The sequence below is a fragment of the Podarcis cretensis genome (genome assembly GCF_951804945.1).
Source record: "Podarcis cretensis genome assembly, chromosome: 14".
NCBI classification, from domain to species: domain Eukaryota; kingdom Metazoa; phylum Chordata; class Lepidosauria; order Squamata; family Lacertidae; genus Podarcis; species Podarcis cretensis.
This window is the reverse complement of record NC_137183.1, coordinates 21,858,097-21,871,618: the sequence shown is the minus strand read 5'-3', so window position 1 is coordinate 21,871,618 and position 13,522 is coordinate 21,858,097. Positions and strand designations below refer to the sequence as shown.

General features: G+C 46.0%; 1 protein-coding gene across 5 annotated transcripts in view; it reads left to right on the top strand.

Annotated features, from left to right (window-relative positions):
* The window catches only part of AKAP13 (A-kinase anchoring protein 13), a 246,935-nt gene that overhangs the window by 81,473 nt on the left and 151,940 nt on the right, over positions 1-13,522 (top strand). For all 5 annotated transcript variants that reach the window (XM_079954144.1, XM_079954146.1, XM_079954145.1 and 2 more), the window contains exon 4: positions 6,155-6,305. In XM_079954144.1, coding sequence (XP_079810270.1) covers positions 6,155-6,305 — 151 coding nt within the window. The remainder of the gene's footprint in view (positions 1-6,154; positions 6,306-13,522) is intronic.

Below are 13,522 nucleotides of genomic sequence, written 5' to 3'. Positions count from 1 at the left end.
GCTGTGGCACCCTGGGGTGCCTTGAATGATGGTCAGGGGTGCCGCAGGCAACACTGGCCTCTGTCCCTCTTTCCTGCCCTCCCTCCTTTGATGCTCTCCCGTATCTCTGCCTCCCAAAGGCTTGCACAGCTGTTTGTTGCAGCAGCCCTGGCTGCAAGCTTAGCAGGTGAATGGTGCCTCTGGGGCTAGCCAGGGGGTGCTGGTTGCCAGGAGCTGAGGTGGCCTCAGCAAGCAAGCAAGCAGGCCAGGGAGCCCAGCCAGCCAGTCCACCAGCCATTGCTGTTGGGAATGGACAGACAAGTCCCAGGGCCCTGTGGGACAGTGTGAGGAGGCACCTCTCTTTGGGGCAGGAGGGGGTGCAGCTCAGAGACCAGGGGTGACAGCAGTGGATGCCCGGAGGACTCTCGAGAGGAGGCTGAGGGAATACTCCACAAGGGAGGGTGTTTGAAAAAGGGTGAGCTCTACTCCTGAGCCCCGCAGGGTGCTGCAGAAAGAATGTGGTTGGTCAAGGGAGCCGTGGACTTAAAAAGGTTGAAAACCTCTGGCTTAGGGCAAGAAACCAAGTTTTGATCATGGTTTATAATCCTTACTTTGTTTTCCCTAAACCAGCTTCCCCCAAATGTTGTCCTTCAAATGTTTTTGTACTACAACTCCTATCAGCCATAGCCAGAATGGCCATTGTTAACAGATTATGGGAGCTGTAGTCTAAAACATCAGGAGGGCACCAGGTTGGGGAAGATTGTAACAAACCATAGGTAATACTAAACACAGTTCTCTGTCCAAATGAAACCAAATGAGACTGTAGTTAGCAGAAAAGAAGCTTCCAGTTGTCTCATGGCTTTATTGGGGCAGGAGAGCAGGAAAGGGGACCCTTTTCTTTCTAAATGGCCCATTCCTGCTAATTGGTTCTTTAGCGTTACATCTAAACAGACATTGCGTGAAGCAAAATTTCATTTTCTCCACCTGGCTACTACTGCTTACTCATCATATTCAAATATGTTTGTTAATGTGAACAGCACCTAAAACTAGTATGCTCAAATGGCCCCTAGTCTTAATATTTGGAACCCTGGAACCATTATCAGCTTGTAAGCGATGTGGATTTTATTTTTAAAAAACGACACTGGAAATTTCAATATGAAATTGTAAAGCTTGGTAAAATTAAAATATATTCATGTCTTCTTTATGTAGTGTTTCCCCCGCATGTTGTGAAAATACTTGCAGCAGATATATACTCTTCTTACACTGGGCAAGTAACTTGAAATGCCTCAACTCCAACAGGCAATTTTCCATTCCATTTATTTCTGGAATTTTTCCCTTGGAGGCATTTATCTGCTGAAGCCGGCATATGACATATGTCTCTTTCTCTGCGTGCTTGACCCAGGTCACTGTTTTTACTGGGGGCTATTTTGTTGTTGTTGCACAAACAGGTATCTCTCGAGCTTCAGAGACAGGCTTACGTTATGAACACCCATCACCTGCAGCCCTGCAAAGCCCATGCATTCCTAGGCAGTTTTCCAGGTGTTGTTCTCTGGATAAATGTGCATAGACAAACGTTTGGGGCTGGGTGATGGAAGGGTTTGCATCAGGGCCAGGCAACTTGTGTTGCTGCACAAACAGCTCCCATCATCCCTGATCATTGGCCATATTGATTTGGGCCGGGGGGAGTCTTAACATCTGGAGAGCCACAGGTTCCTTAGTTTACATAGTTGGTCGCAAGGAACTCAGGATGACGTGGAGATCATTCCGCCACAGCGACAGAACATCTGCTTTGCAAAACAGAAGTCCTCAAGATCAGTCCCCAGGAAGAATGCGAGGAATGTGTCTGAACTTGGGACACTGGAGAGCGGCTGCCAGTCAGAGCATACAACACTGGTCTCAGTGGGCAAATGGTATCATCTAGCTTCCTATGTTCTTATGCTCATAACAATCCTGAGAGGTAGATTTGTATGAGAGAGAGTGGCTGAGGAAAGGTGAGCCAGCGAAGTTCATGAGTGTGAGTTTGGGCCCAGATTTCTCCAGGTAAAGTCCAGCGAATAAAGACTAGGGGTCTTGGTATTAGCTCACGTGACTACACTGGCATGGCTGCCAATCTTATTCTCCCCCACCCCACCCCCACCCCACCCCACCCCACCCTGCAACACTGGAGATCTGTCTCATTTCATCCATCACTACCCGGAAGATGAATTTTTAAAGACTCCTTTCTTCGCCTTTTCCCATATGATTTGTGCATTTTTCCTGGCATCTTTCCATGTGGAGCAGGACAGGGGGAAGTATATCCTTTGGGTTGTAAGTTTGCAACTGGAGGCTGCCTCTTTTTAAAGCTCATACTGCTTTTGTAACCTGTATAAATAAGCAAGAGCCTGGGGGTTGGTGGGTGGTAATTTTCCCATGCCAATGCCACTGGTCTATAGTTACTTTATTTTACTTCATTGGTTTAGAAAAATGAATAATCTGCTGAATCAGAAAAATCTCTCTTAAGTGGTGTACATAACAAAATAATGTACTATATATTTTGGAATGTTATTTGTTCACCATGCATTTGTATGATGCATTCATCCTGAGATGAAAGGACAAGTTTTTGTCTGGATGCAATTGGATCCCATTTTGAATCAAGACGGTGAACTGGGGTTTTCAAAACAGCACAAATGTTAATTCCTGATTTCAAAATAGCACTGATTTGTGTGTGTGTGTGTGATCTTTTAGAATTCCTGAGCAATTGGTGTGAGTTTGCTAGTATTAAGATTCTATGAATAAAACACAGATAAAATCAGCAAACCTTGTTAAACCTCACAGAGCTACAATTCGTACCTCCCTGTGAAGGGTAAAGGTAAAGGACACCTGGACGGTTAAGTCCAGTCAAAGGCGACTATCAGGTGTGGTTCTTATCTCACTTTTCAGGCCGAGGGAGCCGGTGCTTGTCCACAGACAGCTTTCCGGGTCATGCGGCCAGCATGACTAAAACGCTTCTGGTGCAACAGGACACTATGATGGAAACCAGAGCGCACGGAAACATCATTTACCTTCCCGCCGCAGGGGTACCTATTTATCTACTTGCACTGGCATGCTTTTGAACTGCTAGGTTGGCAGGAGCTGGGACAGAGCAAGGGGAGCTCACTCCATCATGGGGATTTGAACCATCGACCTTCTGATCGGCAGGCCCAAGAGGCTCAGTGGTTTAGACCACAGCACCACTCTCAGCACCCTTAACCGTAATTCTTTGGTGGGGGGGAGCCATGGGAGTTTAAATTGGTGTCACAGTGCTTTAAAGGTATGGTGTGAATGTGGCCCTCATCCAAGAATGTAACCTGCATATTAACTCCAGGAGAAATAATTGGATTCTTTTTTTTTTTTGAAAAAAATGTAGAACAACTAGACATGTTCATGGGTCTGTGTTATTCTTGCATATCTAATCTAACTCCCAGGCAGAAACCTTTAACAAAGTGTTAGATGCTCCCCTGGCTAACGCCTGCTTACAGAGGGAGCTGATGAAAGGTGTCAGGTCTGTTTTGTGGGCAGCCACTTTGGGAAATCGTCCTTGACCATCTGCGATACGGTTTGGTGGCCAGTCCTGCTACGAAGGGATTGATGCAAACTGTCACCAGAGGCTTTGCTTGCTTAGTATTAACAATCCTCTGCTAATGCGGAGAATGGCTGCGTTATGAGCAAGTGTTGACTGTTAGTTTTTCATTCTGTTTGGCACACTGTTTTTTTTAATTTTGCAAAGAATTGCTGCCCTTCAGTTAAAAAGAAAACAAAAGCCATTGTGTTGATGTCTGGATTTCATTAGATTGTAGGTTTAGAGTAGGTGGACACTTTTGTTTAAGCGCCATCCCTATCTTGCGATAGCTGCGACCACGTGGTTTGCAAATGCGTTTGCCGGCGACAAGCAAATTGTTGGCTCTGGAGGAAAACCTGCCCTTCTTTTTCATATTTGGAGGAAAAGGGGAACACTCCCCAGGGCCACATTAAGAAGTGCAAGGGTGGGTCACTCTTGCCCTCAGTATGAAAAAGGTTAGCTATTCCTTCCCTATGTGAATTGAGACAAATTTTGTGTGCAGCCCCCACCATTGGAGGCAGTGTGCCTCTGAATGTCAATTGCTCAGGTCCTGCTTTTCAGCTTCCCATAGGCATCCGTTTGGCCACTGTGAGAACATGATGCTGGACTAGAGGGGCCTCTGGTCTGATCCTGCAAGGCTCCTCTTACGTTCTTAAGTCTTCCCTTGGAGAAGGCTGATGTAGGACATAGCAAACTGCCTTATGCTAAGCCAGACCATTGCTCAGGATTTCCTCTTGAGTACCTTTTGCTGGAGGGATGCGGGTGGCACTATGGGTTAAACCACAGAGCCTAGGACTTGCCGATCAGAAGGTTGGCGGTTTGAATTCCCGCGACGGGGTGAGCTCCTGTTGCTCGGTCCCTGCTCCTGCCAACCTAGCAGTCCGAAAGCACGTCAAAGTGCAAGTAGATAAATAGGTACCGCTCCGGCGGGAAGGTAAATGGCGTTTCCGTGTGCTGCTCTGGTTCACCAGAAAGTGGCTTAGCCATGCTGGCCACATGACCCGGAAGCTGTACGCCGGCTCCCTTGGCCAATAAAGCGAGATGAGCGCCACAACCCCAGAGTCGGCCACGACTGGACCTAATGGTCAGGGGTCCCTTTACCTTACCTTTACCTTGCCTTTAGCTGGAGGTCATGAGCAGAGAGAGGGCTGCTATGATCAGGTCCTGCTTTTGGCCTGGAGTCGGTTGACCACTGGGAGAAGAAGTTGCTGGACCTTTGGCCTGATCCTAGCAGGGCTTTTCCTACAAAATGCTGCAGCCTGGCTCTCTTGACCATTGTTGCCTTTTGGCTGTGGAACTGTTGATGTAGCTTTCTCCCACTTTTTGTAGCTAAAAATGGAGTGGGCTGTGAAGACACAGCTACTTCCAGGTACACGTCTCTGAAAGGTTCCTGACTTGAAAGTAAAGGTGACCTTTGTGTGTGTGTGTGTGTGTGCGCGCGCGCATGCGTGTGCGTGGTGGTGTTAAATGGTGTGTTTTCATTGGCAGCGGGGCACCAAGCCAGGTAAACATTAGTCAATCAAAGCTAGGTACGAAATTAAGTTATACTTTTGTTTGCCGGCCTGTGCCAGAGGCTCTTTTGATCTTGGGAGACTTTTCTCCAAATGGAGTTTGGCTGCCCGGCTTGGCTGCTTCAAATGAACTGGGGTTATAATAACCACCTTGTGTGGTAGTGATCTCAAGCAGATGACATTATTTGGGTAATAATAAATGAGGAAAGGTAAACATGCATGAATTAAAACGTCTCTCTCTGGGTTGAGGGCAGCAGTGCTTTTGGAAACAGATTGCCTTCCTAGGTTACAGGAATTCATCTGCGCTTTGCTGTAGCTCCAGAGTTGTTTAAAACCGTGAACCTTACACCAGAAATTGTGAATTTATATTACTGACAGGGTTTATTATGTGTGTGGGAGGGAAACATATTTCTGGACCCAGTTTTACTTAGAAAGAAAGAAAGAACCGGTGGTGGTTATTTTTCCTTAGTATTTGCAGCCGGAAAACATGCACTAAGTATCTCATCTGTACCAGACCCCCTTCCGTAAGGAATTTAGGGCACTGTGTGGATTTCTCCCCTTGGCAATCCTATTAGACTAGACTAGACTGAGAGCAGACCCTAGGTCACCTGCTGAGCTTTGTAACTGGGGACCTGAACTCTGGTCTTGGAGTTCCAGGTCTGATGTTTTTTATTCATGCTTCCTTTATCTTATTGGCGATTAAGAGGTGTGAGAGAATTCCTCAGTGCCTATTGGCAGCTTGATCCTGGTGGCAGCAGCTGAATGGACTTTGCTCTCCCCACGGAAATGAGTAAATTGTTGCTTCTCTTTGGCTGTGTCTTTGTGTATTCTTTTTTATTCTAAAAAACCAACACATTTTATTTTAAATGTGCTTCTTGGGAAAGGGAAAGGTGGTTGTTAGACTGTATCTCTACCCCAGACCTTTGAATGGATGAAGTATTGGATTAGGGCCTGGGAGACCAGGGTTCAAATCCCCACTCTGAGCCATGAAGCTCGCAGTCACTTTCTCTCACAAGGCTGTGAGCCAGAAATGCAAAAAATAAAATTCCAGAAATATTAAATCCTTATGCACTTCTTCTCCTCTTAGGGCGACTGCATAATCACCGTATTGCTTACCGAGGATGACAAAGCTGGAAGCGATGATGTAGTTTTCTACCTTGTGTTTACTGGATCCGCCGTTCAGCACTGCACCAGCACTAGGAAGCTTGATTCAGGGACATTGGAGACAATTGCGCCTGGTAAGTTCCTTTTTTTTACAAAAAAGATCTCCCGCAAATCTACCATTATAAGCCAGGGGTGAGCGAGGGAACCTGTTTTTCAGCCTTCCTCTCTGGACAGCCTGTGGCAGTTTGTGAGCAGCACCAGAGGCAAAATTGGGGGTCTTTAGATTTGTATAGTAGGCTAGTTTCTATAAACACACACCCTTTATCCTCCTCCCTGGCAAGCAACAGGCATTATCAGGATTCAAGGACACATTCCAGCCCGGCGAAATGATGTGTAGCTGGGGAACATCAACTGTGGTTTAGATAGATGGGGCGACTTTAGCTGGGGAAGTGATGGGGCAGCGAAGGGAGCACATAATCTTCAGTGCTCTCCCAACCATTTAACCATGGCTAAGCAAGGGTCCCCTGGTGTGTCTGTGGTTGCTTAGCCCAGGGAACAGCCTTTGTGGGCAGCTGCACCCTTCTGAACTGAGTTGCCTATGAAGATCTGCAGCTTTGTTAAAAAAAGTGGCATGCAAGGGAAACGGTAAAGGGACGGTATCCGCAATATACAAAATACTACTCCAAAATCCCGCAAATCCCCTAGACGCAATCAAAAAACAATGGGAGAATGACATAGGCTATGAGATTAACCCCACTCAATGGACCAGAATGTGGTCTAAACCCCCCTTTAAATCCATATCAACGAAAAGAAAAGAACTCACACTGAAACTCACCTACAGGTGGTACCTAACACCAAGGAAACTAGCGCTAATACACCCAGGAACCTCACCAAAATGCTGGAGAGGGTGCACCTCCACAGGCACATACATTCACATGTGGTGGGAGTGTCCCAAAATCCAACTATTCTGGACAACAGCCATACAAGAAATATGTAAAATAACTAAGCAAGTATTAGACTTCACCCCAGAATTGGCCCTACTAAACATCTTCCAAGACAACAATGCCCATTTACACCACAAAGAACTCATAACCCACCTACTTTCAGCAGCCAGAAACACCATAACCAGACACTGGAGAGACCTGTCAGGAGTAAGCATGGACCAATGGTACCAAATAGTATGGGAAACAGCCCTACTAGAAAAATTAACTAATAAACTGAAACTGACACGGGGACAAACAGAAGAAGACACCTTCACCCCGGTATGGCTCCCCTTTATCACATACACAGCCCAACAGGGCAATGACAATAATCCACCAACAGCATACAAATCAATATGGCTAACCTGATCCAAAACACCCACCCACCTCACTCACACACGAAAACAAAGATCACCACAGCCAATCACAAACAAACAATCACATCCTAGGCCAACCCCAACCTCTCTCACCACCAAAGGAACACAAGTGAACAACACAAGCACGCTGACACCAAACTACATACATTAAACATAATAGAAACACCGCTACCCACCCCCACCCCCATCCATCTCCCCTCCCTCCACCCCGCCTTTCTTTTTTTTTTCTTTTTTCTTCTCCCCCTAATGCCTCAACAAATGAAATGGATTTGTAAAAATGTTACATGGGGGGAAAAAAATACGAGGCATTACACTTACACTGTAAAACAAGAAAACCCTTAATAAAATATTTAAAAAATAAAAATAAAAAAGTGGCATGCTTTCTACCTTCTCGTTCAATTAGGTTAATAAATATAAATACGTTAATTTTGCTATTTTTGCCCAGGGCGCAACCCATTCTCAGTTTCTTGTGAGTTTTTAAATGTTTGCTGTAAAAATAATTCTCTTCCCTTCTTCCTTTTATGAAATAATCTTTGTCCTGGGAGACCACAAGAGTAAACAAGTTGTGTAAGAGATGGTCACTTGAAAGCAGCAGTCATGTGGCCTTGATTTTTCTTTCTTAAAAAATACCCTTTCGTATGAAACATAGCGTCATTTCCCCACCCCAAAGGCAAAAGAGAGTGCCATGAAGCCCTGTTGAGCAAGAATTTTACTTAGAAGGCCCCTTAAAGGGGCTGACCATTAACTTTTATTACATAAAGACAGTGGCATTAAAGGAAGGAAGGAAGGAAGGAAGGAAGGAAGGAAGGAAGGAAAGAAAGAAAGAAAGAAAGAAAGAAAGAAAGAAAGAAAAGGCACACGAGAACAAATGGGTCTTTGACATTTGAAGGCCTGTACTGAAGTGATAGTTCGTGGGGTTGCATCAAATTTAGTGTTAAGGTAAAGCCACTTAGTGGTACTTGTTCTGCTGGTGAAATGTTGTTGCACAAGAGAATGCCAAGGTTGCTGGTGACTTCGATGCACAATGAATTGCACAGTCTGTTGCACAATGGTTTCCCACTAGCGCAGCTTCTGCATTTGATTCCTCTGTTGTATGACATTAAAACCTGTTCACTAACACAAGTTCCCTCACACTAGCAGACAGAAAATGTTGGGTGCAGCCCATTGGAGGGGGAGTTCTATAATTATGGGAGCCAGCACAGGGAAGGCCCTGTCTATTGTGCCCACCAATCTAATTGACTGTCTTATCAAGCACACAGTAGTTGGTTTTAATAAACTGGCAGGATTATTTGGGCAAAGGCAGTCCTTTAGACAACCCAGTTCCAAGCCATTTAGGGCTTTAGAGTTTAACATCAGCAACTTGAATTGGGCCTAGAAGCACAGTTAAGCAGTCTAGTTGGAGCAATATGTGCATGTGTGTTGCCTGGGAGATCAAGGAGGAACTCTAATGGGGCTGGATTTAGCTTGGGATATACCAGTTGCTGACCCTCTACAGTAAAGTCAAGAAACCATAGCTTTGGGGTAGGATTTCCCATTTTTGCAGTATTATTGAATAAAATAATTTTGTTGATTGCATTTTGTTTTCTGATATTTAACTGATTTTTTTAGCTCTTTTGTATTTTATGCTGTCGTAAGTTGCTTTGGGGACGCGGGTGCCGCTGTGGTCTAAACCACAGAGCCTAGGGCCTGCCGATCAGAAGGTCAGCAGTTCGAATCCCCGCGACGGGGTGAGCTCCTGTTGCTCGGTCCCAGCTCCTGCCAACCTAGCAGTTCGAAAGCACGTCAAGTGCAAGTAGATAAATAGGTACTGCTTCTGCGGGAAGGTAAACAGCGTTTCTTTGTGCTGCTCTGGTTCACCAGAAGCGGCTTAGTCATGCTGGCCACATGACCCGGACGCTATCTGCGGACAAACGCCGGCTCCCTCGACCTATAGAGCAAGATGAGCGCCGCAACCCCAGAGTCGTCCACAACTGGACCTAATGGTCAGGGGTACCTTTACCTTTCAGTTGCTTTGAGGCATCTCTTTTACATTAAGTGGCCAATAAATGCAGCTTAATAAGTTAACCCCCCCCCTTTCAGGTCCTAAACCACTTTTAGTGTGGTGCATGTACAGACAAGGGTGCTTTTTAGAGATGCCTAATCTAGTTTTATGCACTTTGAGATTTGCACCCCCAGACTTCAGTCCTGGTGAGCTGCTGTCTGCGGTTGCCTTCAGAGGCAATGCTATCCTGCCTTTTCTATGGAAACTTAAAAATAGCTGCTGGAGCTGAATGCCTATTGTTTGTTCTGTGAGATCCGAGACCTCAAAATAGGAGCTCTTGGATGGGTCGGCTTCCACTCCTGGGTGGACAGGCCATGAAGTCATGCGCTGAGCTTGGCTTCCAGCTGCCACTTGTTTAGCTACAGCAGTGTTTTTGTCTCCATGCCGCTTGACGATAAAGGAGCCTGCTTGGATGGTTACCACTCGTTTGGAAAGCGGCTGACCGTAACGCGAGCCAAAATGCTGAACTGTGGGCTGCGCCACTTTTTGCTGTTTGCCTGTCTAGACTTTCGTTGCCTTCCCTATCTCAAAAGATAGGCCAGTGGGTTCAAACACTCAAACTGGCCACAGAATTGAGGTCCGTTTCACACTAAGGCCCTACCTGCACTTTGCATTTAAAGCAGTATCTTTAAAGAGTCCCAAAGAATTCTGCAAAGTGTATTTTGAAGGGGCATAGACCAGAGACAGTTGGGGGGGAGCATGGTCTTCTGAAATTAATTCACGTGTAAAACTCAGCCCAGCTGTGTGTATATGGAGGGGATTGCGGTGAGCCCCATCTCTCTTGCATGGCGCAGGAGAATAGGAGCTCATCCCTGCTGCGCAAATGCAAAAATCAGCAAGCAGTATCATGGTGTTTTATCGATTGCTAATCCTATTCAGAGTAAAAAGGTAAAGGGACCCCTGACCGTTAGGTCCAGTCGCGAATGACTCTGGGGTTGCGGTGTTCATCTCGCTTTACTGGCAGAGGGAGTCGGCGTACAGCTTCTGGGTCATGTGGCCAGCATGACTAAGCCGCTTCTGGCGAACCAGAGCAGCACACGAAAACACAGTTTATCTTCCCGCTGGAGTGGTACCTATTCAGTCAAATCAATGAATTTAAGTTAGTCATTTGCAACAATTTCAGTTGGTCTGCTCTGAGAAGGACTAGCATTGGCTGCGACCTGTGGTTTTTCCAAGTGCCGGACAGTGTCACAGTGCTGACAGGCATGCGATGTCCAGAGTGAAGAATTAGGTATTTATTGCCAAAAGTACATTTACAAGTTAGGGAAAGGCATGGAAAATAGGGAAACTTGGAGGGTCTGTCATATTGGAGGCCATCTATCTATCTATCTATCTATCTATCTATCTATCTATCATCTATCTATCTATCTATCTATCTATCTATCTATCTATCATCTATCTATCATCTATCTATCTACACTGATATCTCCGGTTGTGGACAGGATCTGTTCCGGAGCTCCAGTCGGATCCCGAGGTTTCCGCAACTGGAGGGGCCACTTCTGCGCATGTGCGCGCGGCGAAACACTTCCGAGTTTGCCGCTTTCGCAACCTGAAGTTTACGTTACCCAAAGGTAACGTAAGCTGAGGTGCTGCTGTATTCTGTTCTACCTTTGTCCTTTGAAATTACAGTGCAAACAAACAAACAATAAAATGCATGCGCCACACAACATTAAATTCCACTTAAGACCAGCCATGACGGAGATGGGAAAATAAATATGGGAGGAAAAGCTGCAGCTTGCTGTGAAATCATTGGTTTAGTTTCTCTGCCCAGTGGCAGCAGGGTTGCATTTTGTTTGGAGGAGAGCTCTGGAAGTGCAGGAGACCTAATTTAAATTTAAACATTTCCCGTATTTGGGTGGGGTGGAGGGTTATGCAGTTTTTAACAAGTTGGTTTTGGTTCTGCATTTGACTACATTTGTAGTGCAAAGCCTTACCAAGGCCTATTATGTGTTCTTAATTCTTTTCTCTTTTTGGCTATTGCAGAAACTAGGCAGACAATTTCAAGTGACAGGTTCTGGGGCCTCCTGGAGTCGCTTGCTCATTATGGAATAGCTCCCCTGATCTTTTGAACTAATTGCCAAAGTCAAAAACTTATCTCCCCCCCCCCCCGGCCCATGCCCCCCCCCACTCTTGGCTTCAAATCTTTGTCAGTTGTAAGGGAAGGGGGGGACATCAAAGCACTTGAAAGGGACTGAACATGTTGCCCTCGAGGAACACATTAAACTCCTTTGCTGTAGCCGGATATGCGTTTGATCTGATCAAATCCAATTTGTCACCTCGTCCAAGTCTCTGAAAGCTGGGTTTTTTCAGATGCTGCTTAGTTCTGCATCCCCTCCCAGAATTTCACTGGTGAAAATAGGCAGAGGTATGTGTGTGTATTCGTGACCCTTCTCACAGCCCAATTCGTTACCTGAGTCACTGCCCCTGTACTTCATAATACTCGTTCACACATAACTGGAAGCTACAATATGGTTTGGTGCACAGTGAAAAAGTTATGGCTGCTTCCCTTTTCCCCTGCTCCTCGTCCCTGCCATATTGACCAGAGCTAAGCCATGGTTTGGATTAGCATTGTGACCAACCCCAGGTTCATGGTTTGTCTGGCTCTAGACCTTTCACAAGCTGTAACCAATGTCTTTTTTCTTGGCTTTTTATTGCTTATGGTTTTTTTTTTTGGGGGGGGGGAAACAAGCCACAGTTCTGGGTTTAGATATAACCAGCAAAACTATGGCTTAGTCCCCAATAGCGCAGGAGGAGCGAATCAGCTGAGTTTTTCCCCCTAGGTTAAAGAAATAAATGCAGTCATCGCTGTAAAGAACAACCCCAGCTGCTTCCTTTTCCTTGCTCGTGAAGTCACAATTATTTAAAACTTCCTAGTCTGCTTGAGCCTGTAATTTCAGCTTTGATGGTGGTGGTGGTGGGGGTTCTTCTTTTCAACTGGGAGCAAAGTTCCTTTCTGTACTTCTGGAAAAGGAACATTCCCGCCTGCCACTGTCCCAAGTGAGCCAGTTATAAATTTCAAATTTGTTTCTGGGCGGTGGCAAGGGGGCGATGAGGGATCCGACTCCATTTATGCAATTAAAAACAAAGAGAAAAGGAGGATAAGAGTTGATTCACACAGTCAGAGACTGAGGTAATGGGGCAGAGCAACTTTTCCAGTAATTAGTGAATGGTCTCTGCTGTTCTGGCAGAAGGAGTCGTGACGTCAGTGCAGCAGTGGGGAAAGAGGGAGGGTACAGAGCCTGCAGAAGACATAAGTCACCAACCTGACTATTAAAGGGGGCTGGGCTGGTAATTATGGAACAATGGCTGTGCTGAAAATATGAAACTTCCACCTCTCAGCATGCTGTTTGAAGTTCGTCACGCGTTTCCTGGGTCTGCACAACTTGCTTGGATGTTTAAGTTCAAAGTTCAAAGACGTGCCCCAAACACACTCTTTCTTCCTCACCTCTCTCCCCCTTCAAGTACTTAGGCTCATAAATTCATATTCACTGTATTATCTATTTATTGCATGTTAGAGCATAGTGCTGATAATACCAAGGTTGCAGGTTCAATCCCTGTATGGGGCAGCTTCATATCAGTGGCAGAACAAGGTCAGGTGGTACACGGTGCAGAAAATTTCTTGTCACCTCCCCGTCCCCTTTGAATTTTTCTTTCCCCCACCTGCAACAATGGTTTGACTTCATTTCATTTTGGGGGGGAGCCAAAGTTGTTGAGCTTTTTTGGGGAGATCGCGATGCCGCGGGTAGATCATTTTGGAAGCCTGCGTGCGCTAAAGCAACAGCGTCTCTCACAGCTGTTGACTGCCGCACAGCATTTTGTCACCTTTGGAGGTGACACCCGGGGCACACCCACCTTGCGACGCCTCTGCTTCATATTGTAGGGGGTTGCACAAGGTGATCCTCAGGGTCCCTTCCAACTCTACAATTCTATTATTTATACCCTGCCTCTCCCCC